The sequence below is a fragment of the Saccopteryx bilineata genome, chromosome 6 (assembly GCF_036850765.1).
Source record: "Saccopteryx bilineata isolate mSacBil1 chromosome 6, mSacBil1_pri_phased_curated, whole genome shotgun sequence".
Taxonomy (NCBI): domain Eukaryota; kingdom Metazoa; phylum Chordata; class Mammalia; order Chiroptera; family Emballonuridae; genus Saccopteryx; species Saccopteryx bilineata.
This window is the reverse complement of record NC_089495.1, coordinates 202,444,842-202,470,078: the sequence shown is the minus strand read 5'-3', so window position 1 is coordinate 202,470,078 and position 25,237 is coordinate 202,444,842. Positions and strand designations below refer to the sequence as shown.

Below are 25,237 nucleotides of genomic sequence, written 5' to 3'. Positions count from 1 at the left end.
CTCCTTTCCTTTCCTATCCCGAGTACAGAGTCCTACATATATGTACGAAGTGCTCCATAATATGGGTTGTTTAGGATGACAGATGATCTTCCCAGCTGGGCGATCGCTCTCCCCCTGGTGGGTGAGGGAATGAGCTTCACCTTAATTTCACCTAATGTCTCCCAGGTCCGCCGCCCGCCCCGCCCCGCCCCCAACAGTACTCGGCTCCGTTCTTCAGTTTCTCACCCTCCCTGCCTAGGGCAGACCCTCAGACCCTCTCCTTCAGGCTTGTTTCTCCAGCCCATTCTCCTCCAACCCGCCATTAACCCCCGGACAGCTCCTCAGTCCCTTCCCCCAAGCCAGCCCCAGACCAGTCCTTCGGCTTCGGACCCTCAAAACCGTATACCCTGCCCCAAAGCCGTCACGTGGTTCTAGCTCCGGGATTATTTGTTTGGCCTCTTCTCCCACGGTCGGGGCTGCCCCGCAGGCCCCCGTCTCCAGCCCACCCTTCGGAGCCTGCCTCCGGAGCTGTTCTTCTGGCCTCTGCGGCCCCCGCCCAGCCCCGCTCCTCGGCCAGGGCTCCAGGGCCGGCCCGGGCGCTGCCCCCGCGCCCTGGCAGCCCCCCGCCGGGGCGGGGCGCGCGGAGGCGGGGGCGCGCCGGCGGCCGAGGCGGCGGCGGCGGCGGCGGAGACAGGCGGGCCGGGCGCGTGTCCGCGGCGCCGTGACTCGGCGGCTCCGCAGCGGCTGCAGCGGGAGGACCCGGCCGGAGCCCCCGCCGCGGCCGCCATCGCAGCCGGGCGGCCGGGCCCCGCCGCGGGGATGCCGAGGAGCCGGGGCGGCTGCGCCGCGCCGGGGCCTCCGCCGCCGGGCCGGGGCCCGCGCTGGAGCCGCTGGCGGGCCCCCGGGAGGCTGCTGCTGCTGCTGCCCGCGCTCTGCTGCCTCCCGGGCGCCGCGCGGGCGGAGGTGGCGGCGGCGACGGCGGCGGCGGGGGCCGGGGCCCCGGGCAGCGGCGGCGGCGGCGGCGGCGGCGCGGGTGGCCGAGGCGGAGGCGCCCTTCGCCGGGCAGGTGGGGCTGGCGCGCGGGGCCGGGGCGCGGGCTCGGGGCCTCCGGGCAGGGCGGGGGGCGGCGCCGGGGCCGGGCGAGCGGAGGTGGCGATCGGGGGACCGGCAGCTGGGACCCGGGCCGGGGGCGGGGGCCCGGGGCGGGAGCTGGGAGGGCGGCCCGGAGCCGCTTCAGCACCGCGGACAGGGGCAGCGGGCGCGGGCGGAGCCGGAGGGTCGGGATTGTTGTGGCGGCGGTGGGATGTGTGGCCTGCATGACTATGTGTGAGGGAAGCCGTATGGCGCCTCGGAGTAAATAGTAAGCGCAGCCGGTCTGTTGTGGGCTGGGAGAACCCGAGGATGTGCACGCTGGAGCAGAGAGGATGGGGTGGGGGGCGAGCGACGGGGAAGGACCCAGTCGCCGTCTTCATAGCTGAAGGGCTGTCACGTGGAGGAAGGAGAGACTTGCTGTGCCTGGCCCCACAGGGCAGAACTAGGGCCAACGGGGGTGGGGGTAGGCGTTGCAAGAAGGCAGATTTCGGCTCAATATAGGAAGAAGTTTGTAACAATCGGAGCTGCTCAACCAGCTTAGAGGCGGTAAGCTGCTTGTCACTGGCATGTGCCAGCAAAAGCTCCACGAGGGTCCTGGATGGATACATGCATGATACCTGCATGGATACATGCATAATAATGACAATAATCCCAGCTAGCGTTCCCTGAGCACTCATGACCTGCCAGGCCTGGAGCTATGTTGTATCTGAATTAGTATCTTATTTAATTCTCATAACTACTCTAGAAGATATAGTTGTAATTATTAGCCCTATTTTACATGCCCACATGTCCTTCCTTCAGTGGAAATAGAGAAGTTAAATAACTTGCCCAAGGTCACACAGCTAGTGAGTGTTGGCGTTGGGATTCCAACCTAGGCATGCTGGTTCTGGTCACATGGAGCTGAGGGCAGTGGACTAGGTAATTTCTTTGGTCTCTTCCAACCTAGAGGTCTACAATTTTAGTAAGTGACGTTGGTTGAGATAGTGGCTTTTTGCCAAGGAAAATCAGAGTGATTGCCTTAGTAAATCCTAGGAGATAGAGTGTGCTTGTTGGAACAGGCAGCCTATTTGTTCAGAAGAATCTGCCAGAACGGGGGATTGGACATGGTACTCGGGGGTCATAAACTCTCTGAAATTGTGTATGTGCAAATGTGTTTTTCTATGAGAGAATCCATTGCTTTCTTCAGACTCTCAAAGAGGTATGTGATCCAAAAAAAAAAAAAAAAATAGGGTGGGTAGAAAGTCTCTTTAGCCAGTTGGTAGTTGTCTTCCAAAGATCTTATAATTGTGACTGACTTTTAGTGAAAACTTTCCCTAGCTTGTTTGTGTTTTCATCTTTGTTATATCTCAGTGTAAGTTTATACCCTATAAAAAGTAAGATTCCTTTGGTCTCCTTGAGTGCACAGGGGGAGGTGGAAAGACCCTGGGTTTAGGAGGTGTGGATCCTAATCCGACCTTGGCCTGTGGTGGTTTCTGTGACCTTGGGCCATTTCCTTGCCTTCTCTAGGCATCGGTTTTATCATCTTGAATATGAAGGGATAGGGCCAGAAGATCTCAACTCTGAAACCCTTTATATTCCTATGATATTTGAAGCTTTAAGAGGAGGCTATTTGGCCTTCAATTTTGCACACTTAAGTTTCCCTCTCACGGCAGGCCACCTCTCGAATAGCGGTATTCATCCTCTGGGTCATTTTAGTCACCCTTTCCTAGTTATCCTTGGGCCCTGACTTTCAATAGATATAAACCTGACCATTGTCCCCAGCTGGAGGACCCTGTAGTCTTGCCCTAACAAAGGCTGATTTCCTCTTTGGTCTTCAGGTCCTTTCCTGCTTCAGCCTATCCCTTTGTCAGCCTTCCTGGCCCCCAACACATTTCCTAAAGGCCACTGCCTTTAGGAAACAATCTAGCTCCAAGATCCCTTTCCTGGGTCAAAACCGATAGCCTGGAACACAACACCCTACACGTGAATTATTTTTATCAGCATGCATTATCTTTCCTGTCCTCACATTGACGTTTACCTGCCACTTTGCATCCCACTCTATACCTTTCCTTCAGCTCTCACTCTGTTTCGGCAAAGCATTTCCCTACCTGAAAGCGCTTAATATGATCGGCAGTCCTGAAAATTCCACTTTGCTCTACTTTTCCTGGATCACTTATAAAAAATTTAAATCAGACAAGTCCCAGCAGAGTCTCTCAGGGGCCCCTGCACTCTTAATTTCCTTTCATTCAGAGAAGTCACCATTTCTTTCCATCTATTGTTTCCTATCTCTAAGTGAGTTCTAGGGCCATGATAAAAACACCACCCTTAATTCCATGATGACTCCAGGACTAACATATTATCTTTCAAAACTTTCTGATGGATGAATTATATCCACTGCTTCTTTCAACAGTTTGCACCTAATTATCCCTTTATTGAGTATGAGTAGATGACATGCTTGAAACCTTGTAGAAATATTGTTGTTTTCAGCCAGCCGATAATGTAGCTCACCCCTCTTTCTGTCTTTTGAAGCTTCTGGAGTCTGACTCCACCCCACCTCCTCATTAGAAAGCTGCCTTTCCCTGTGCTCATTGGTATACATTCTTACGCCAGAAAGGCTTGTCCCTCCTTTATCTTAAGACAAGTGACCCAGATTTCTCTGGGCTTCTACACATGCTGCTTATGTCTGCACCTCCACCCATACATCTGCAACCTTTCCTTAAAGTTCTAGCCCAAGGCCCTGGCCAGTTGGCTCAGTGATAGAGTGTTGGCCCTGCGTGTGGAAGTCCCGGGTTTGATTCCCGACCAGGGCACACAGGACAAGTGCCCATCTGCTTCTCCACCCCTCCCCCTCTCCTTCTTCTCTCTCTCTCTCTCTCTCTCTTTTTTTTTCTCTCTCTCTCTCTCTTCTCCTCCCACAGCCAAGGCTCCACAGCTTCTCACTTCAGAAAAATACAAAAAAAAAAAAAAAATTCTAGCCCAAGCTCTGCTTCTCCAGGAAACTTTCCTTGACTCCTCTAGTCATTTATTTCTCTTCTCCGGGGAATACTTTGAGGCATCCCCAGCCAGTTTGCCACTTAAGTTTTTTAAATACTTAAACATTACTTTGGGGGAAAAAGCCTTTCCTGACCAAAACACCTTATGTTTCCAATCTAAAACAATCCCCAAGGCCCTGGCTGGTTGGCTCAGTGGTGGAGCGTCGGCCTGGCGTGCAGGGGTCCCGGGTTCGATTCCCAGCCAGGGCACACAGGAGAAGCGCCCATCTGCTTCTCCACCCCTCCCCCTCTCCTTCCTCTCTGTCTGTCTCCTCCCCTCCCACAACCAAGGCTCCATTGGAGCGGGGTTGGCCCGGGCGCTGAGGATGGCTCTGTGGCCTCTGCCTCAGGCGCTAGAATGGCTCTGATTGCAGCAGAGCAACACCCCAGATGGGTAGAGCATCGCCCCCTGGTGGGCATGCCGGGTGTATCCCGGTTGGGCGCATGTGGGAGTCTGTCTGACTGGCTCCCTGTTTCCAACTATAGAAAAGAAAAAAGAAAAAAAATACAAAAATAAATAAAATAAAATAAAACAATCCCCAACTCTGAAAGCTCATCATTATGTATGCAAGCATACAATGATTCTACTCTTGATCCTTGATACCAAAAAGTCACATGGATCTGAAACAGATGCTCATGGGCATGTGGATCTCCAGGTCCTTTCTAAAACCCTTCTTAGGAATGGAACTTACTGCCTACCTGCCCTTCTTCAGTGGAAATAGAAGTTATTCCTTTTAGTGCTGGTTCTGCAATTTCACCCTTGAGTTTTTTCATAACCCATTAAGTAGGTTGTCACCTAGTGGTTGTGACATACAATAAAGAGGAATTGAGAAAGAGATGGTCATGACCTTAGAGACCACCAAGTAAGCATATAGTAGTACTTAATAGATACTTTTTTCTTTTTGTCTTTTTCTGAAGTGAGAAGGGAGGAGGTAGAGGAACAGACTCCCGCATGCACCCGACCGGGATCCATCCAGCATGCCCACCAGGGGGCGATGCTCTGCCCATCTGGGCCATTGCTCTGTTGCAACTGGAGCCATTCTAATGCTTGAGGCGGAGGCCATGGAGTCGTCTTCAGCACCTGGGCAAAACTTTGCTCCAATGTAGCCTTGGCTACAGGAGGGAAAGAGAGAGACAGAGAGAAAGGAGAGGGGAAAGGGTGGAGAGGCAGATCGGTGCTTCTCCTGTGTGCCCTGGCTGGGAATTGAACCCCAGGACTTCCACACACCGGGCCAACGCTCTACCACTGAGCCAGCCAGCCAGGGCTAATCGATACTTTTTGAATTGCCATTAGTGAATTGCCCAAGTGCACCAAACTTGATACAGGATTCAGAACTAGAACTTTTTCCCAGTTTCCTGACTTCTTAGTTGAAAGCATTTTCATTATCTTTGGCTTTTGGTTTCATATCTCTGGTCTTTCATTACCAAAAGACAAAGACAAAACTGTTTTCATTCAGTCTGTTTTCTCATTTGCTTTTCTTGAGTCTTTCTTCTGTATTTTGCACATGGGGAGGGAGGTTCCCACCGATTCTCTGATCGGCTTTCTATGTTTGGTTTACAGCATCTCTTTCTCTTATTACTGGAGTAGAATGCCCTACAAATAGTTCTCTTGGCCTTCCTAGTTTACAATTTGAATCTCGGGAAGATCAGCATAGGCAGAAAGAGACAAGCCAATTAAAATAGGCCACATAAATAACAGTGTGATGGCTGGTCCAAGGGCATAATGGATTCCTGCCTCTAGACCAGTTTGAGGGATTTGCTCTGGGAAGATGGAGAATGTTCTCCGGTTTGGATCTGTAGTCAAGGAAAGTTAGAGCTCTGAATGTGTCTGGGGGTGGGTGGGCCTATTAGAAAGCACTATCAGATTCCTAAGCCAAAAATTTATTTCAATATTATCATGGCCTCCATCATATCTTTATTGTTGTTTACAAAAGAAAAATTCTCACTCTTAGGAAGTTCTTCCTTTTACCTAACCTGAATATAGTCACTATATTTTTCATTCACTTTATCTTACTATGACTGTGGTTTACTTATTACTATAGGGTGCTTTGCACTTTCATGTGCATGGCTCCTCTTGACCCTGGCAACACCATGAGACAGATAGGGAAGATATTGTCCTCGTTTTATGGAAGAGCAAACAGAGACTCAGGGAGATGATGTGACTTATCTATAGCTTGTCCAGGGACCCATGTGTAGCTATAAACAGCAAAGAGAAGACCCGAACTAGGTTTTCTGTCCTTGGTCTGTGCTTCCCCTCTACACTAAACTGTCCTGTTCTGGATGACAGTGACAGCCTTTTAGCTGATATTCTCCATTTTCTGGTATGTCCTACTCCAGTCCTTGGAGAGGTAGTTTTAGAAAAAAAATATGTAAATTATAATTGTACGAAAGAGATCAACCTGAGGAACTGCTAAGCCTTATGATATGGTATAGTTTGAGCTCCAAATGAGAGGAGCTGAATTCTTAATAGACTGCAGCCAATGTCTCCTCAGTACCTTGCATGTGCCTAGAACATTCTAGACACTGGATAAACATTTTTAAATTAATTTCATTGACTGCGTCCGCCACCAACTTCTTTAAGTAGTGAGTGCGTGGTACATTAAAAATCAGTACTGTACCTCTCTGGAAGAACAAATGAATGCATGCTAGAGGTATAAATAAGGGCTTGAGAAACACTGAAGGGGAGGAGATGAGGTCCCCAGCTGAGGCCGGGGAAGTCAGGGAGTTTTAGGAAGAAGGCTGATATGGAAGATAAGCCTTTGAGGAAGAGAAGGATGGTGAGTGGTGAGGGGTCAGTCCAGACAGAAGCAAAGCCAAGAACCAAGGCTCCATGAAAGTTTGCGGCATGTTCTGTCAACAGTAAATAATTTGCCGTGCCTGGGGCATCGAGTTACTTGCTATTTCCAGTAAGAGTGTATGAGAAGAGGACACTGAAAAGTGAGGCCGAGAGCAGATTGTAAAACTGGCTTCCTTCCAAAGGCTGAGGGGAGTCATGAAAGGTTTCTGAGCCCAGAAGCAACCTGTTTGGAGCCACGTTGAGGGGATAGAGGGACTGGGGCCTGTTCTGAAGCTGTTCTGGGTGCTGGCTCCTGCCCTGGGTGCCGGTGTCCGCTCCAGGTGCTTCCAGCTGTCTCAGCACAACTTCTATCTGCGTACCTGTTTCCGGGGCTGGTGTGTATGGGGGGAGGAGCTGTGAATGCAGCCCTGGCCCTCTCCAGCAGAGAGATCTGAATACAAATCATCTGGGTTCTCTGGATTGCAGGACCGAGCCCATTCAAGTCCTTCACTAGCTTTTCGTCATTACTCCATGCCTTCATTTAAAAGCCAACTTTGAACTAGACTTCAATGATATATGGGATAACAGCAAAGCCATCCATATTAAGGATAATATTTTCTCAAAGATCATACATACCACGTTGTTATAACAAAGTAGGCAGAGAAAAAGAAGACATTGTTATGAATAACTTTCGTTAGCAGTGATCACTTAAAAACTCAATTCTGCACCCCAGACAAGAATATGTCTCTGTGCCGCTAAAATGTGGGGGGCACAGTTCTCTGTGCTGCTAAAATGTGGGGAGCCAGAATATGGAAGTCGACCTCCACCTCATCCTCTCCTCCCCGGCCTGCACAGAATCAACCGCCACACCCCAGCAGCCCCACCTCCTGAGTGGACGGTCCTTGGTTCCATTTCCCTTCACCTCCACTGCCTCCGCCTTAGTCCATACTTCTAGCACGTCTTGTCTGGACTTGAGCAACTTCCCACCTGATCAGCCTCTCTTTCCCACCTCTAATCCTCCTTCAAACAGCAGCCAGGATGACCTTTTAAAAATAAGCCGACACGAGGTCAGTTATAGCTGAAGCAAAATATGGCAAAAGTTGAGATTTAACAAAGCTGGCTGGGGCTAGCCAACGTTCCTTTTATTATTCTATATGCTTTTAAGTGCTTGAAATATTTAATTTAAAAAATAAAAACCAAACAAAATATCTTACCATGTTCCTCCCTCCCTCACCTTGCTTAAAATCGCTTTTAGGATAAAGGCTAAACTACTATCACTAGACTACGACTTCTTCATTTTAGTTCTTGTGCAAGAACTTCAAAGCCACTCAAAAGTAGAATGAAGAGTGTTAGGGACCCCCGGTTGCCAGCACCTGCCGGGCTGCCTAACCAGGCCCGAGGCCCCGCCTCCCGAGCCCCGCCCACCTCCCCAGCTTCCTTTTGTACTGCCTTCTCCGTAAACTCCAGCCACCCTGGCCTTCTTTCTATGTATTTCCCTCATGCGCAGGCGCCTTCCCACCCCAGGAATTCGGTATGAGAGTCTTTGTCCTGGGACATTCATTATTCCCCCTTTCCCTCTTTCATTCAGACACAGGTCCGTCGGGGAGGACATCCCTGACATCACCGCCGCGTCTCCTGTCATCCCCGTCACCATCACCTCTTTTTCCTTCACGCCGCTTATCACAACTGTAAGGAAACATTCCGTCTCTCCATGTCTGTCTCCCCCACCAGGCTGGACGCGGTATGGGGAAGCGTCCAGTGGGGGCGACAGACACTTAAACCATTGTTCATAATGTAATATGACAGACGCTGTGAGTGAGGGGCGGGAATGGTAGTCAGGATTACAGAGGAAGTCCTTGTTACCCCTGAGAGCCGTCCCAGGTGAAGTCGCCTTCAAGTTGCACTTTTCAGGATATTGAATAGTTTATCAGGGAGAGGCCAGAATCCACGTGAAAGGACATTCTAGGGGAGAGGATGAGGAAGGAGCAGAGGAAGGAACCAGTAGGATGTGTTCAGGCGACACAAGAAGGTCCGTAACTAGAGTAGGGGTCCGTGGGTTGGGCAGTAAAAAGGGTAGGACATAAAGACAGAAGGTAAGGCTAGAAAGGTGCATGGCCTCAGATTGGAAAGCTTGTTGAATGCCACACTAAGGAGCCTGGACTTTAAGACTGGCAGGGAGGAATCGGAAGGTCGGCTCCACACTGAATCTAATTAAGCTAAAATAATAGAACTTCATATAATTACTTAGAAGTTATCTAGTTCAGCCATTTGCCTGCTACAACTGAGAAACTAAGACCTGATCACGGTCTTTGTCTTCCCTCTTCCCTTTTCCAACTCATCAATAAGTCAAGCCCCGGGGACAGGAAACTGGCTAGGGTGCAGGGAGGCGCTGGAAAGGGCAAGGAAGACTCATGCTCCTCACTTCTAAGGAGGGAATGAGAGCATCGCCACACTCCCCGCCCAGGGAGGAGGACCCCTCAGACCTGGAACACTCGGACACCCCAGAGCTGACCCAGAACCCTGAACGTGCCCCCTCTCTGGGCATGGTGGTTGTCTGGCTTGTGGTGGCTTCCTGGGAGTGGGCCAAGGACACTGTGCAGAACACCAGGGAATTCCCGCCAGTGCACTTGCCACCCACTCAAGAGCTGGTGGCAGCCAAGAGGGAACACCGCGCCATTAAGGTGTTTGTCAAGAAGCTAAGTTGGGCATTGTGGGCGATCCTGAGGGCCCTTTTTAGACTGGCTGCCAGTGAAAAGAAGAAAAGGCACCATCTTCAGAGGCAAACCAGAGCTACCATGGGGGGTGTGGCATGACAGAGAGAACCCACCCCAGGGGGCAGGGACCCTACACTCCATTTCCAGTTCCCCTACCAACTTGTTTGGTGGTTTTTGGATAAGTGATGTCTCCCTCTCTGAGATTTATTTTTCTCTTCTGCAAAACCATCATGTTAAATCTGATGCTCTCTAAGTATTGTTGACTAGTGCATTTTCTAGATAACCGAATGGTTAAGCCTTCAAGGTTGAAGTATTCAAAAATATGATACCGCTCTGACCAACTGAGCTACCCAGCCAGGGTCCTGACTTTTTTTTTTTTTTACAGACACAGAGAGAGTGTCAGAGAGAGGGATAGACAGGGACAGACAGACAGGAAAGAAGAGAGATGAGAAGCATCAATCATCAGTTTTTCATTGCGACACCTTAGTTGTTCATTGATTGCTTTCTCATATGTGCCTTGACTGCGGGCCTTCAGCAGACCGAGTAACCCCTTGCTCGAGCCAGCGACCTTGGGACCAAACTGGTGAGCTTTGCTCAAACCAGATCAACCCGTGCTCAAGCTGGCAACCTTGGGGGTCTCAAACCTGGGTCCTCCGCTTCCCAGTCCGACACTCTGTCCACTGCACCACCGCCTGGTCAGGCCTAACTATTTTTTTTAATTATTATTATTTTTTACAGGGACAGAGAGAGGGATAGATAGGGACAGACAGACAGGAACGGAGAGAGATGAGAAGCATCAATCATCAGTTTCTCGTTGCGACACCTTAGTTGTTCACTGATTGCTTTCTCATATGTGCCTTGACCATGGGCCTTCAGCAGACTGAGTAACCCCTTGCTCAGCAACCTTAGGTCCGAGCTGGTGAGCTTTTTTTTTTTGCTCAACCCAGATGAGCTCGTGCTCAAGCTGGCGACCTCGGGGTCTCGAACCTGGGTCTTCCGCATCTCAGTTTGACACTCTATCCACTGCGCCACCGCCTGGTCAGGCAAAGCCTGACTATTTTCAATAGAAAGCTTTTCTAATTGGGTGATATACATTCTGCTTTATTTATTTATTTTTTCTATTTTTTATTTTATTTTTATTTTTTCTGAAGCTGGAAACGGGGAGAGACAGTCAGACAGACTCCAGCATGCGCCTGACCGGGATCCACCCGGCACGCCCACCAGGGGGGCGACGCTCTGCCCACCAGGGGGCGATGCTCTGCCCCTCCAGGGCGTTGCTCTGTTGCGACCAGAGCCACTCTAGCACCTGGGGCAAAGGCCAAGGAGCCATCCCCAGCGCCCGGGCTATCTTTGCTCCAATAGAGCCTCGGCTGTGGGAGGGGAAGAGAGAGACAGAGAGGAAGGAGAGGGGAAGGGGTGGAGAAGCAGATGGGCACTTCTCCTGTGTGCCCTGGCCGGGAATCGAGCCCGGGACTTCTGCACGCCAGACCCACGCTCTACCGCTGAGCTAACCGGCCAGGGCCTCATTCTGCTTTAAATTAGAGGTGATACATGTCTTCATGGCATAGGGTCATCACTCCCAAAGGTCCTTACTGTAGTGGTTCTCAAACATGTGTAGGCAGCCCACCCATCCTAGGTACAGATTCCCAGCCCCCAGCCCCAGAGAGTCAGATTCAATAGATCTGGGTTCAAGTTTGGGAATATGCACTTTGAACACGCACCCCAGAGGATGCAATGCTGACTGCCTGTGACATTCGGGACTACACTGGGGAACAAACATCTTGGTGTTTGGGGCTACAGTACAGGGAGGGGCTTAGAGCGTCTGTCACCTATCAGGAGACTAGTAGCCATTATTGTTGATATCGTTTGCTGAAGACTTCATACCATGTATTATGTTATTTAATCTTCACGACCACTCCATGAGGCACATGCTAATGACTCATCGCAGGTGAGGGCAGTGAGACGCAGAGAAGCCCAGTGGCTTGCCTAAGGTCGTGTAACAAGTAAATGGCAGAGGTAGGATTTGAACCCAACACAGTTTGTCTCCGGAGTGTACACTCTTAACTCTGACCCAAAACGTCTTCTCAAGCTGTCTCTCACCTCGCTGTCCTCCGCACCCTACATCAAGCCTGCTCACGCCACCTGCCCAAATAGGAAAACCAGCAGCTCTCACTCTGAGCTGCATCCTAGGAGGCTACTGACTGAATGCCTAGTGCTTTCTCTAAAACAGAATTTCGGATCGAAAGGACCCTAGAGGGTATTGAAGGCAGCCCTACACGGGAATCCCTTTATAGCAATGGTTCTCATTTGGGGGCAGTTTTGCCCACCTCTGGGGAACTTTCAGCACTGTCTGGAGACATCTGGCATCTAGTGGGTAGAAGCCAAGGATTCTGCTAAACAGCCTCATCCTACAGCGCACAGGTCAGCCCCCCGCCCCCCACTCCGTAACAGAATTATCTGGCCCAAAATACCAATAGTGCTGAGCTTGAGAAACCCTGTTCTATACCAAGTTCAGTCTCATGATCACTTGCCTTGAACACTTCAACTCATTTTCATTCAATAAACATGTATCTGTGACAGGCCCTGGGCTAGGTGTGGGGATACGATGGCGAAGAAGACAGACGAAGGGCCCTGCCCTCAGGCAACATACAGTCAAGAAAAAGAGACAGGTGACTTGACACATGATCCCAGCCCTGTGTGATAATGAGATCTCTATTCTGTAATCTCCCATGCTGGTCTTGGCTTTGCTCTCTGTGCCAACCAGAATATAAATCTCCTTCACCCATAGCCAGTTGGCTTTTTGAAGACTGCCATGTCCCCTGCAGCCCTCCCTTCTCCAGTTTACAAACTCCTCATTGTTCCTCGCAGGACACGGATCCCAGTTCCTCACTTTCCTGGCCACTCTTTCTTATTCATGCTGTCGTCTGTCACTGTCCCTCTACATAAACAGCCTCTAGAATGGGACTTGGACCTCCTGTGCATGTTGAGACCAGTGCCTTGTTCCTGTCACTCACACCATCACCCTAGATTATGACCTTGGTTGCCCAAACTCTTTGATCAAATTCCTTTCTTCTTTCTCCCTCATTCGAGCCTGTGCTTTCAAATTTGACACCTTCCTGCCTGGTCCTTCTTTTTTTTTTTTTTTTTTGTATATTTCTGAAGTTGGAAAGGGGGAAGCAGTCAGACAGACTCCCGCATGCACCTGACTGGGATCCACCCGGCATGCCCACCAGGGGGCGATGCTCTGTTGCAACCAGAGCCATTTTAGCACCTGAGGCAGAGGCCACAGAGCCATCCTCAGCACCCAGGCCATCTTTGCTCCAATGGAGCCTTGGCTGCGGGAGGGGAAGAGAAAGACAGAGAGGAAGGAGAGGGGGAGGGGTGGAGAAGCAGATGGGCTTCTCCTGTGTGCCCTGGCCAGGGATCGAAACTGGGACTCCTGCATGCCAGGCCGACGCTCTACCACTGAGCCAACCTGCCAGGGCCTCACCTCTGGCCTTTCTGATAACGGAACACTTCCCCGCTGCACTTCGGACCAAACCTCTGACCCTGCCCACTCTCCCTCTCCTCCCCCAGGTCTCGCAGTCTAATTTGGGCTCACACCCCATCAGGCGGGGTGCTCCTGCGCGCCTTCAGGAGCTCACACAACTGTAACTGACCCGTCTTGTTCACTCCCTGCCTCCAGCCCCACCCACCACGGCCATGTCTGTTTTCCAAGAGCAGAGGGGCAGCACCCCTAGTTGATCTGCTTCATTCTGCCTCCATTGCCGCTTCTTGACCTTCCCTCCGCCTCTGCCGTCTGCCCCTCTTTCCTCTTCTGGCCGCGTTTTCTTTCCTGGTTACTACCTGCTCTCCCTCTGCCTGCCACTAATCCTGCGTGTCTCAGCTTGGGCTTCTCAGGAACCCAAACCCTGCCTTCTGCAGCAGACCAGTCACATGGTGCTGTCTGTGATCTTCACGTCTTCGGTTCAGCCCAGCTATTTTGGTCCCTGCTCTGCACTCTGAGATTTTTCTCACTTTCTTCGGGGTTTACACCTCTTTCAGCACTTAACGGGTGACAGACATCTTAGAGCCGGTTAACCGAGCTGGAAAGGTCAGACTTCTGACGTGGCTGGTGATTGATTAATGGGTCCAGGCGTAAAAAGATGAAAGGTGGGTCATTTTGTTTAAAACTCAATGGCAATTTTTCCCTTAGTGGATTTTCATCTTTTTAAATTTTTTTTCCAGATGGGACATGGAGCCTATTGCCTTGTTAAGCAAAAAAGTCATACCACACTAGATTCAATTTCAGCATGTTTCTTCCCACCTCTAATAGACACCAGGAATTGTACTTGGTGCTCTCATGCATATTACTCATTAAAACTTCCCAAGATCAAATCCCTGTCTTGGTACCCAGACAGTGCCTCCCAGACAAACCGTTCCTTCCTTCATTCTTTCATCCATTCATTCTGTGGTTATTTATTGTCCTAGGCCCTGTGCAGAGGTTTATGCTAAAAGTTCCCTGTCTCCTTCCGTAAGTAGTAATGAGGGCAGGGGGAGAAGATTCTTAAATTCCATGTTAGTTTAGAGGTAGGTGCTCAAAAAACACTCGGTTGGCTGACTGGTTTGTCAGCGGTCTCTGCCCAAAGAGCCCAGCTATTTCCCAAATGCCGTAAATTCATTTTAGCTGGATTTGTAGAGAGGAATTGGATTTTTTTTCAGACTTGTACCACACCTCTTTTCCAAAGGGCTTGCAGCAGCTTACAGATTGAAACAATGTTTTTAAGTAAGACTTTTAAGGATGAAACATAACTTGGTGGTCAGAAAGATGGGGGGAAAAAAAAAGTAATAGCCACTTCCAAGCACCATTGTGCTCAACACTTAAGCTATAAATTTAGCTGAAAGATTCCTGGCAGAAAGGCCAGAAAGGAAAGCCACGGGGTTACCCAATGTTCATTTTCTGAAACCAGAAGCCATACAGAATCTCCTGCAGGGAAAACACGTTCCTCAAGTGAAAGTTTGGTAAAGGGTTGGGTTTGGTCCTAAGGGAGTTGAGTGACAGGGTGAAGGGTACACAGTGCAAGTCAGCAGCCCCCTGTCCATGTGCAGTGTGCTCAGTGCTTGTGAGAGAAGGCTGTGTCCATAGTCACATGAGTAGCTTGACTGTGACAATCTACTACCCTCCATAGGACCCACGAGGGCTGGCTGGCTCTTGGTCCAGGGAGAATGTGGGAGGGCAAGATGACTAGATTTCAAAATGCATGTTATCCAAGGAGGTACCAGACACCTCCTGGGAGATTATGTCAGGACCATTTGTTCATTTCATCCTACTAACCATCCTGTGCAGGAGGAATTACTGTTCACATTTGACAAATAAGGAAACGGAAGTTCCATTTGCCCAGGGGTCACGCAGCCGGCATGTGGCGAAGTTAGGATTTGATCTTAGGACTGTGCACCTCTTGACCATTATACCATCCTGTACACTCAGCCCAACAATTCTTAATTAAATTCAAGTTTCCCTAAAGAAAGAGAACATGATATGACATTCTGGCTGCGAGGGGAACAGAGCGAAAGGGCATTTTAATGTTTTGATGACACGGGTAATCTGGAAAGAGAAGTTGAAGCATCTAGGAGAATGGGGAATGGATGGGTGATTTGCCAGTGGCCTTGTCATGTCCATTTCTAGATGTCTTACTTGAGCTTTCTGGTGGATCCTAGGCCACAGTCACTTTGTGAACAGATCATTGTGCAGGGTGGGGGAAATGTAGGCTGACAGTTGTGAATATACAAAACCCAGAGTATTCTTGTATTCTTGATTATTGTATTAATTTCCATGTAAACTGTAAACCTACTTTGCCACACCTGTATATCCTCTCTCCACTTCCTTCCTTTCCAGCCCTCTCCACTCATCACCACACAGCCCTTCCCCGGGTTCTAGGCATTTTAAATACTACTCAGAATGCGCCCTACCCCCTCCTCACCCATGGCTCCAGACAATCACACGTGCTGTGTCCATCAAGACTTCGCTCAGATCTCATCTCCACCTGGAGGCCTCCCCCGAGTTCTCCTTTCTGCCTGTCCCACCCCCATTTGGCTAAGACACCCGTCTTTTGTTCTCCCACAGAACCCTGTACACACCGGATTTTTAGTGCTATATTTTTATGGTGGGTTTACCCCTTGGTCTGTGAGCTCCTTGTTCACCTTTGCATCCCTGGAGCTTTGCACAGTGACTGGCATGTAGTCAGTGCCCAATAATGGTTGTCGAACAGACATGATGAACAGCTACTGTTTGTCAGGCACATCCTGAGCCCTGGATATATAACAACGAGTAAACCACAGACTCTTCCCTTGAGGAACTGAGTCTGATACGTAATGATTAGAACCCAGTACTGTAAGATCTATATCATCTATAGTAGAGGGGTTGGGAAGCACAGAAGAGGGAGAGAATGACTTCTCTGGGGAGTGAGGGAGTTCTTCCAGAAGTATAACTTATGGGCTGAACCTTAAAGTAATGCACGATTTTTCCCAAACTAAAAAAGTATGTCAGGCTGAAGGGGGAATGGAAAAAGGCATGAAAGAGCTGCAATGTTTGGAAAAGTGCAAGAAGTATTGATATCCTGTTCCATGATTTGGAATGGCACTGATAACATATTTCAGACATCAAACATGAAGGATGTCAGGGTGTCGCTCTATTGTGGGTGGTTTCAAGACTTTATTATTCTAGCTATTTTGTTTTTAGTCACTCTGATGGATTTTATCACACACCAGTAAAAGATGTTACAGTCATCTTTGGTGAAATAAATAATCATTTATATATAGTTTCTGGTTTGTCTCCTTCAAAAAATGGTTTGATTTGGCTTGTAACAACAGACACATCCACAAAATGGCTGTTTGTATAGAAACAAGAAACGAAACCATAGATAGGAAGGGAATCATACAGCTCCTACATTCCTTTTCCTTAATTAGCTCATTCAGGACGACCCTATGTGGATGGGCACAGGTTACGCCCAGCGTAGAGACTAGCACGCAGGGCACTCCTGTGAATGCTTGTGCACGCAGTAAATACATGGATGTCTTTCTCATATTCCAGTTGATGCCACAGATATTTCCTGGTGCTCTGGGTCCTTCCAGTTTCCATCCCTTCGTGCTCCTGGGTGGGAATGACTGTCATTGCTTTGTTACCCTGCGGATTTGCTGCTTGTTTGAGCTTCGTCACCCAATCTTGCCGTTTAAAGTCTTTCTCCTTGGGTTTTTTTTTTTTTTTTTTTTTGTATTTTTCTGAAGTTAGAAGCGGAGGGGCAGTCAGATGGACTCCCGCATGATGCGCCTGACCAGGATCCACCCGGCATGCCCACCAGGGGGCGATGCTCTGCCCATTTGGGTCGTTGCTCCGTTGTTGCTGGAGCCCTTCTAGTGCCTGAGGCAGAGGCCATGGAGCCATCCTCAGCGTCCGGGCCAAATTTGCTCCCATAGAGCCTTGGCTGCGGGAGGGGAAGAGAGAGACAGAGAGGAAGGAGAAGGGGAAAGGTGGAGAAGCAGATGGGCGCTTCTCCTGTGTGCTCTGACTGGGAATCGAACCCGGGACTTCCACATGCCAGGCCGACACTCTACCACTGAGCCAACTAGCCAGGGTCTTCCTTTTTGTTTCTAATGACTCCATACATTAAACTTAGAAAAAAGAAAGAAGCCAACCGTGATACGATAACAAAGGACATTTATGCATTCTTTTTTATGTAAAAAAAATTTTTGACATATTTTAGAACTTCAGGAAAGTTTTCAAAACTAAGACAAAGAATTGTCTGAATGCCTTTCACCTGATTCCCCAACTATTAACATTTTACAACCTGTTTCCTTTCTCTATCTATAGATATGTGTTCATTTTTTCCTGAGCCCATTTATGAAAAGGTTTCTCTGATGATTGCGGACATCATACACCCTTATGTAAACCCAAATATGTCAGTGTGTACTTCTTCAAAACAAAAAATTCTCTTATATAATCATGCTATTAGTTTTCATTATGTGTCCTGATAGGCTTTTCTATGCATATACTTATGTATTGATATTTAAATTAATACATTGTTACATTTATTTCTATTTATTTATAATGGCTTGCTTTTTTGGAGGGATTAGCAATAAAGATTATATATAATCTCACACCAATAAATATACTACAGCATGATCCTTCGCTAGGGTCTGGCTTTAGACACTTGGGTTTCTGGAAGGCACATTTTAATAGGCCACTCTGTTTCAGAGGATGGACTGTTGTTAGGCTCTTGCATGTCTAGTCATATGGCAGGGGAACCACTGAATAAAGGAGCCAAGAGTCGAGGTTGTAGAAAGCCTTGAATGTAAATTTCATCTTTACCCTGTAGTCAGTCAGCAGAGATCCCGTGAACGGTTTATAGCAGCAGAGTAAGCCAACAAGAGCTGTGCTTTCTGCAGATAAATCTGACAGGTCTGCAGGAGGGAGTGAAGGAGGAGGAAATCAGAGCATGAGTCCATAAGTCCCTGGAGTAAAATGATCCCTAGGTTCAAGGGCAGGTCTCGTCTCTGCCCAGGTAGATCGGAGCCTTCTCCAGCATAATGCATCCTTTTCTTCCACATGCCTTTCAGAGCTGGTTAAAGTCGTATGGCTACCTGCTTCCCTACGATTCACGGGCACCGGCGTTGCACTCAGGGAAGGCCTTACAGTCAGCGGTCTCCACTATGCAGCAGTTTTACGGGATCCCAGTCACCGGTGTGTTGGATCAGACAACAATCGAGTAAGACTTGTGTAGGACATTGTGCCTTTGAAATGTCCAGACTTATCTATGGGTTCACATTTGTCATGGCCTCATGGACACATCATGTCTGTCCTACCTGCCTACATTATACTCTACAGTGTCATCCTGGGAGGCAATACCCCAAGGTGCCTTTTTCTATGTGAGCTGGGGATGTCTCTGCCACAAACTTGCTGTGCGACCTTGGACAAGCTACTTAACCCTTGGCGGCCTCAGTTTCCTTATCAGCACTGCAAGGAGTTTGGTTATAGATTATCTTAAATTTCCTCTGACTGTGAAACTTGTGGATCTATGACTTATTTCTCTGGCATTCCCTGAGTTGTACCCTCGATACAGAAAGCCCTTGAATGACGAGTTCACAACTCTTGTTCCACTTTTTCCATTTATCAAACATTTGCTGAGTGCCTGTGTGGACCAGGCACTGTGCCTGATCCATCCTATGATCCCTGCCGTCCAGAGGCTCAGCATTTAGTGAAGAATACAGTCATCTGGCCACATCAATCTAGGACTCAGAGGAAGCACTGAGCTTCAGGGAGACACTTAGGAGGTAATAACAAGTAAGCCGTGAGGATGGTCGAGATCACTCAGGGAGAGTATAAAGAGGAGGAAGAGAGGAGTGCTGGGGATGGGACCCCCTCCCCAAAGCAAGCTGAGAGGGAGTGGACAGAGAGGGCTGAGAAGGCTTGAGTTGTGATGTCAGAGCAGTGGAAGTGGGAATGACCAGTGGGCTCAGCTGCTGCAGGTGGTCAAACAGGAGACCGGACAGTGTCCGCGGGGTTTAGAGACAAGAGGTCACTGTTAGCTCAGAGGCCTGGTAGAGATAAAATCAGATTGTGGTGGGGAGAAGGGGAGGGGAGGGGTAGAGATGGCAAGTGCAGGGAGACTTTTCAGGAGCTTAGCAGGGAAAGGAAGGAGTAGATGGTGGCTGGGGAGGAATGAGTTTTGTATGCGTTAAGTTTGGAGAGAGTTGAGCATGCTTACATTTGTCTGAGAAATAGCCATGAGAATAACATGAAAGCTGTTTAAGGAAAGCCACTGACACCACGAAGTCGTGAGAAAGACCCGGAGTGAGGGAGTGAGTTTCCTAAGGAGGTGGTGAGGGCGGGAATCCTGAGCGCAGGTGGAGGGGAGCAGGGCTGGGTGGTACACGGGGAGGCTGGTGGGTGGAAGACCAGGAAACCCACCCAACTGGGGAGCCAGGACCAGTCACCCCCTTGGGCTAGTCACTCCTTGAGAGAATCCTCTCCCTGGGCTTCAGCTTGTTCACTTACAAAGGGGAGTGTGGATTTAGGACTCTCGAATGCTACATTCCATTATTCTGAGCGTCTAATGATCCAACACTTCTGTCCAAACAGTTCTGTTCCTAGGATTCTCTGATTGTGCGGTTGTGAAATTCTGAGATAACACATCAGACTGCTCCTACGGTACTGGAAGTACAGTGGACGCCTCGGCCCTGTGGCCCCGTGACAGAGCTGGTCAGAGAGGGCCCTACCGCCTTTCGAGGCGGAGGTTATTTTGAGGGCTTTGCGCAGGCCTGTGGCACTGCCTCCCGGGGCAGAAGCACTGGTGTCTGCTGAGGCACCACCTGGCCTTGGGTTGTGCTCTGTTCCAGAAAGCCGCAGGCCTGCTGGACAGGGTTCAGAGTGTGGCAGGTGGACAGGGGAGGAGGAGGCAGAGGGAAGGACCTTGGTGGTGGGGATGGCACTTCCCACTTGCAGGCTCTTTGCAGGAAGGCCACAAATGCTGGCTGGGAGACATGGAAAGGGAGAAGGCACTCACACTTAAAGCAAGGTCTGAGTGGGGGTGGGGGTGGGGGTAGGATTCAGAGATCTCAGTTTAGGCTCCAGCTCTGTGACCCTGGGCAGTCCACTGCCTTCTCTGGCCCCGTTTCCCCCTAGGGGCCCTTCCCGGCCTCACTCAGCCTTGCTGCTGCAGAGATGGCTCCTGGTTCTCCTCCCAGGGACTGACAGGGAAGGAAGCTAGATTAGCAAGTCAAAGTACTATTTTTGAGTGCCCACCTTGGGAAATGTCACACATTATTCATTCATTCATTCATTCATTCATTCATTCATTCATTCATTCAACAAACAGTTCCGGCTAGAGTCTAGCCCAACCTTGCACTAAGCATGGAAATTAATAGCTCATTTATTCCTTCAACTAAGTTCCAGCCCCATGTCACTGTTTGCTACATACACTCTGCAAGTCGCTCAATTTACCTGTGTCTTTTTTTCCACGTCTGCAAAATAGAGAAGAAATAATTTCTGGTTACTTCATAGAGTTGTTTTGAGAATCAGAAAATAAATTTTAAATGCAAACACTGTGAAAATTATCATTGTTTATTCCCATGTGTGGTATCATTATTGTTGTATTTTTTATTATTGATTTCTGAGTAAGGGACACTGTAGGTGATGTGGAGCACACAGAGGTGAGTAAGACCTGCTTAGGTCCCTCAAGGGGCTTTTCATATTTGGTTAAAATAGTCTCTGCTCTTCTCTCGATTGCTAGCGGCTTCTTTCAACCAACCGCAAATGAGCTCAGATCGTTTTCCCTTCCAGCAATCCCAAGCTGAAGTTCAGCGAGTTAGTCCAGCTGGGACTTAAAATTCAAGGATGGCCTGGGCCCCAATCAGCCACGATCTTGACCTGTGGTGGCGCAGTGGGATAAAGCCTCGACCTGGAAATGCTGAGGTCGCCGGTTCGAAACCCTGGGCTTGCCTGGTCAAGGCACATATGGGAGTTGATGCTTCCAGCTCCTCCCCCCCTTCTCTCTCTCTGTCTCTCCTCTCTCTCTCTCCCTCTCCTCTCTAAAAAAAAAAATCTCTTATCCTGGCCCCTTGTTTGCATCTCCAGTGATGTCCCCGGCTTACTGTTCCCTGAGAGAACATCACCTGATAACAAACAGTTACCAGGATTTACTTTAGTTCTAAGCACTGGGTTAGCTCCTGGGGACACAGTGACGGATATGATACAGTTCCTGTCCTCAAAGAACGTCCCTTTTATTAGAGGCAACAGGCTAATAAATTTCAAAATACAATACAGCATGAAAGGTACGTTCCGTGTCCTGCAGTTGTTCAGCCACTTTTTGAACACCTAACAGTGCAGGGGAATTCGCTGTCTTCCAAGCTGTGCTGTTCTCCGGTCGGATAGCTCTCCTTCCTTCCTTCATTCATTCATTCAACAAATCATTACTGGCACCTTCTGTGCCGGCACTGGGAAGACAGGCAAGGTTCCTGTCCTCACGGGGCTTACAATGCGGTGGGAGAGACAAAGAATAAACTAGACTGCAAAGGCATAATTTCTGTGCATGATAAATGCTGCGAAGAGAAGTGAAGCAGGATAAACGGACAGTGGTGGGGTGGGAGGGGGCGGCTACAGTAGATAGGGTTGGCAGGGAAGTCCTCTCTGAAGGGGTGACATTTGAGCAGACCCCTTAATGAAGTAAGGGAACAAACCACGTGAAGAAGAACATTGCAAGAAGAGGGAACAGCAAATGCAAAGACCCGGAAGGGGGAACAATCTCAGTGTGTTCAGGGCACAGCAAGGTCACTGTGGCTGGAGCAGAGTGTAAGAGGGGACGGCGGGTAAAGGTGTCGTCACACAGGTAGGCAGGGGTTGGATGCCATAGGGCCCTACGGGCCGACGTGAGGACTTTTGACTTTTGCTAGGTGTCTGGGGAAATTGTCGGAAGGTTTTAAACCAAGGAGTGATGTAATCCGACATTTTCAGAGCATTTCCACATATACACCCTCCTCTGGCTCACTGCATCCTAAGATCAGCAAGAACTTTAATTCTTATGTTGCAGATAAGGAAACTGAAGCTCACTGAGTCAGTCGCTCTCCTGGGCTCCTATAATTAATGGTAGAGCTGGAACTAGCAAGCCCGTGCCTCTGACTCCCGGGGCTCCTATGCAGCAGTGGTTCCTTGTGTTCACTTGTGAGTGAGGGAATGACTGAGTCAATCAGGTTCCTGTTGAAGAACCCGTCAGAACCAGGGTTTCCAGTGGCGCACACTGCCATTCAGACTGGGAGCAGAGACCCTGCGGTGTCTCCCCAGAGTGTGCAGTGACCGCAGTGTATGGCTGTGTGCCTTCTCTCTGCCCAGATGGATGAAGAGGCCCCGCTGTGGTGTTCCTGACCACCCCCACTTGAGCCGCAGGCGGAGAAACAAGCGCTATGCCCTGACTGGACAGAAGTGGAGGCAGAAACACATCACCTACAGGTACTCTGACTTCCTCTCTTTCTCCCTGCTTCTGGCTCCACCCTCACGCTGTTCTCTCCTGGCCTGAGTTTCAGCAGGCTCACCCTGTAGGTGGGTCTGTGACCGGATCGGAATGATGGCCAGGCGCTGAGAGCCCGTGACTTTGTCCTCCTTGTGGCTACCAGAGGATGCTGTCTCCAGCTCCAGGGTCATGTGGTCCTTTAGGGACTTCTCAGTTGTGTTCTGTTTAGATCCCAATGGTTTTTAGTTACAGAAAGTGAGGTATGGATTGTTCAGTACCTTTCAGCTGTGACAAAGAACCAGCGCTGAACTCTTTTTCCTCTCACCGCCTGACAGATTCCGCTCTCTCCGATCTGTACCCCTTTCCCACGTAGTCTGATAGCCTTCATGTGAGATTCCCAGCACAGATTTCCAGCTGTTTCCTAAGGCGTATAAAGAACTGGGATCTAAATCACAACATGCCGTTTACTGACCGTCTAGGGAAACCAAGGGTAGAGCAGGGTCAGTCTCCAGGTCGGACCAGCGACCAAGAGCAGGGATGATGGAGCCCATCACAGCAAACTTGGACATCAGAACTCGGAGTGGGGCCCGGACAAGAGCCGGGCATGGGCCAGGCTCAGGTGGGCTCTGGTCGGCACCTTTCAAGACTGATTCCATCTCAGGTAGATCTTCTGGGTTCTGAGGGAGGATCTAAGATAGAGATCTTAGAGAGGAACTAAGGGCCCTCCTGCTGACGAGCTGTAGAGAGCAGAACCGATTTCTTCAGATCTCTGACAAGCAAAGGAAATTAAAGAGAAATCTGGATTAGGAGCTGGCTAGCCTCTTCGGGTCTCCTGAAGAGGTAGAGTGAGCCAAGAAAAAGAATTGGGTTTAAACCCAGCCCTAACCTTAACTTCTGTCACCCAACCTCTCTGGGCCTCAGTTGCCTTGCCTATAGGATAGGTGAATATTCCTGTCCCTGGTGTTCATGGGACAAAGCATCCAGAGGTAGCAATGCTCCATTGTGAAGAACCAGTCAATATGGATACAGTACCCTTAAACAGCTAAATCCACAACTGATTAAATCAGATACTGCCCTATACCAGCTTTCAGGTGGACAAGCTGTACTTGATGTCAAGCATTTGTTTTTATTTATTTATTTATTTTTGTATTTTTCTGAAGCTGGAAACGGGGAGAGACAGTCAGACAGACTCCCGCATGCGCCCGACCGGGATCCACCCGGCACGCTCACCAGGGGCTACGCTCTGCCCACCAGGGGGCGATGCTCTGCCCCTTCGGGGCATCGCTCTGCCTCGACCAGAGCCACTCTAGCACCTGGGGCAGAGGCCAAGGAGCCATCCCCAGCGCCCGGGCCATCTTTGCTCCAATGGAGCCTTGGCTGCGGGAGGGGAAGAGAGAGACAGAGAGGAAGGAGGGGGTGGGGGTGGAGAAGCAAATGGGCGCTTCTCCTGTGTGCCCTGGCCGGGAATCGAACCCGGGTCCCCCACACGCCAGGCCGACACTCTACCGCTGAGCCAACTGGCCAGGGCCAAGCATTTGTTTTTTTTTTCTTTTTTTTTCTTTTTTTTTTCTGAAGCTGGAAATGGGGAGAGACAGTCAGACAGACTCCCGCATGCGCCCGACCGGGATCCACCCTGCACGCCCACCAGGGACGACGCTCTGCCCACCAGGGGGCGATGCTCTGCCCCTCCGGGGCGTCGCTCTGCCTCAACCAGAGCCACTCTAGCGCCTGGGGCAGAGGCCAAGGAGCCATCCCCAGCGCCCGGGCCATCTTTGCTCCAATGGAGCCTTGGCTGCGGGAGGGGAAGAGAGAGACAGAGAGGAAGGAGGGGGCGGGGGTGGAGAAGCAAATGGGCGTTTCTCCTATGTGCCCTGGCCAGGAATCGAACCCGGGTCCCCCACACGCCAGGCCGACGCTCTACCGCTGAGCCAACCGGCCAGGGCCCCAAGCATTTGTTTTTAAAGAGATGTTTCACTCAAACACTTCACTGTTTAAATATTTTTATAACTTTTATAAAAGTATATATTGTATATATTGGGAGAAGAATGTAATTTTAGAAAATGCTATCTACCAACTTGTTTTTTTTTCTTTCTACAAATTGGAGTGAAATCTTATCTTCAACACAAACTTTGTCAGAGACTAAATAAGAAACACTGATTAAAGCAGACACTCTGATGAAGGCAGGGGTTGGGACCCAGAGCCTTGCCACTCTGCCTCTCCTTCAACTCCCAGGGCACCTCAGTAGAAGTCTAGGTGTCAAAATTTAAAGATCATTGGGCCATATGGTCTCTGATGCTCTTTTTAGCTCTGTTAGTCTCTGACTCTCTGTCTGTTCCTCCTTAATCTAATTCCTTACCCTCTCTCACCAGCATTCACAACTATACCCCAAAGGTGGGTGAGTTAGACACACGGAAGGCTATTCGCCAGGCTTTTGATGTGTGGCAGAAGGTGACCCCACTGACCTTCGAAGAGGTGCCATACCATGAGATCAAAAGTGACCGGAAGGAGGCAGACATCATGATCTTCTTTGCTTCTGGTTTCCATGGTGACAGTTCCCCATTTGATGGGGAAGGAGGATTCCTGGCCCATGCCTACTTCCCTGGCCCTGGAATTGGAGGAGACACTCACTTTGACTCAGATGAGCCATGGACACTAGGAAATGCCAACCATGATGGTAAGGCAATGACA

At 49.6% G+C, this 25,237-nt stretch overlaps 1 protein-coding gene across 2 annotated transcripts in view; it reads left to right on the top strand.

Annotated features, from left to right (window-relative positions):
• Positions 1-669: 669 nt before the first annotated feature.
• Positions 670-25,237, top strand: part of MMP24 (matrix metallopeptidase 24) — a 44,312-nt gene continuing 19,744 nt past the window's right edge. The window contains exons 1-5 of one of the 2 annotated variants that reach the window (XM_066235204.1): positions 670-925; positions 987-1,045; positions 18,165-18,313; positions 22,432-22,548; positions 24,919-25,223. In XM_066235204.1, coding sequence (XP_066091301.1) covers positions 799-925; positions 987-1,045; positions 18,165-18,313; positions 22,432-22,548; positions 24,919-25,223 — 757 coding nt within the window. In that variant the 5' untranslated portion in view covers positions 670-798. Of the gene's footprint in view, positions 1,046-18,164; positions 18,314-22,431; positions 22,549-24,918; positions 25,224-25,237 lie in introns of both variants that reach the window. The other variant, XM_066235203.1, reaches the window with a different exon arrangement.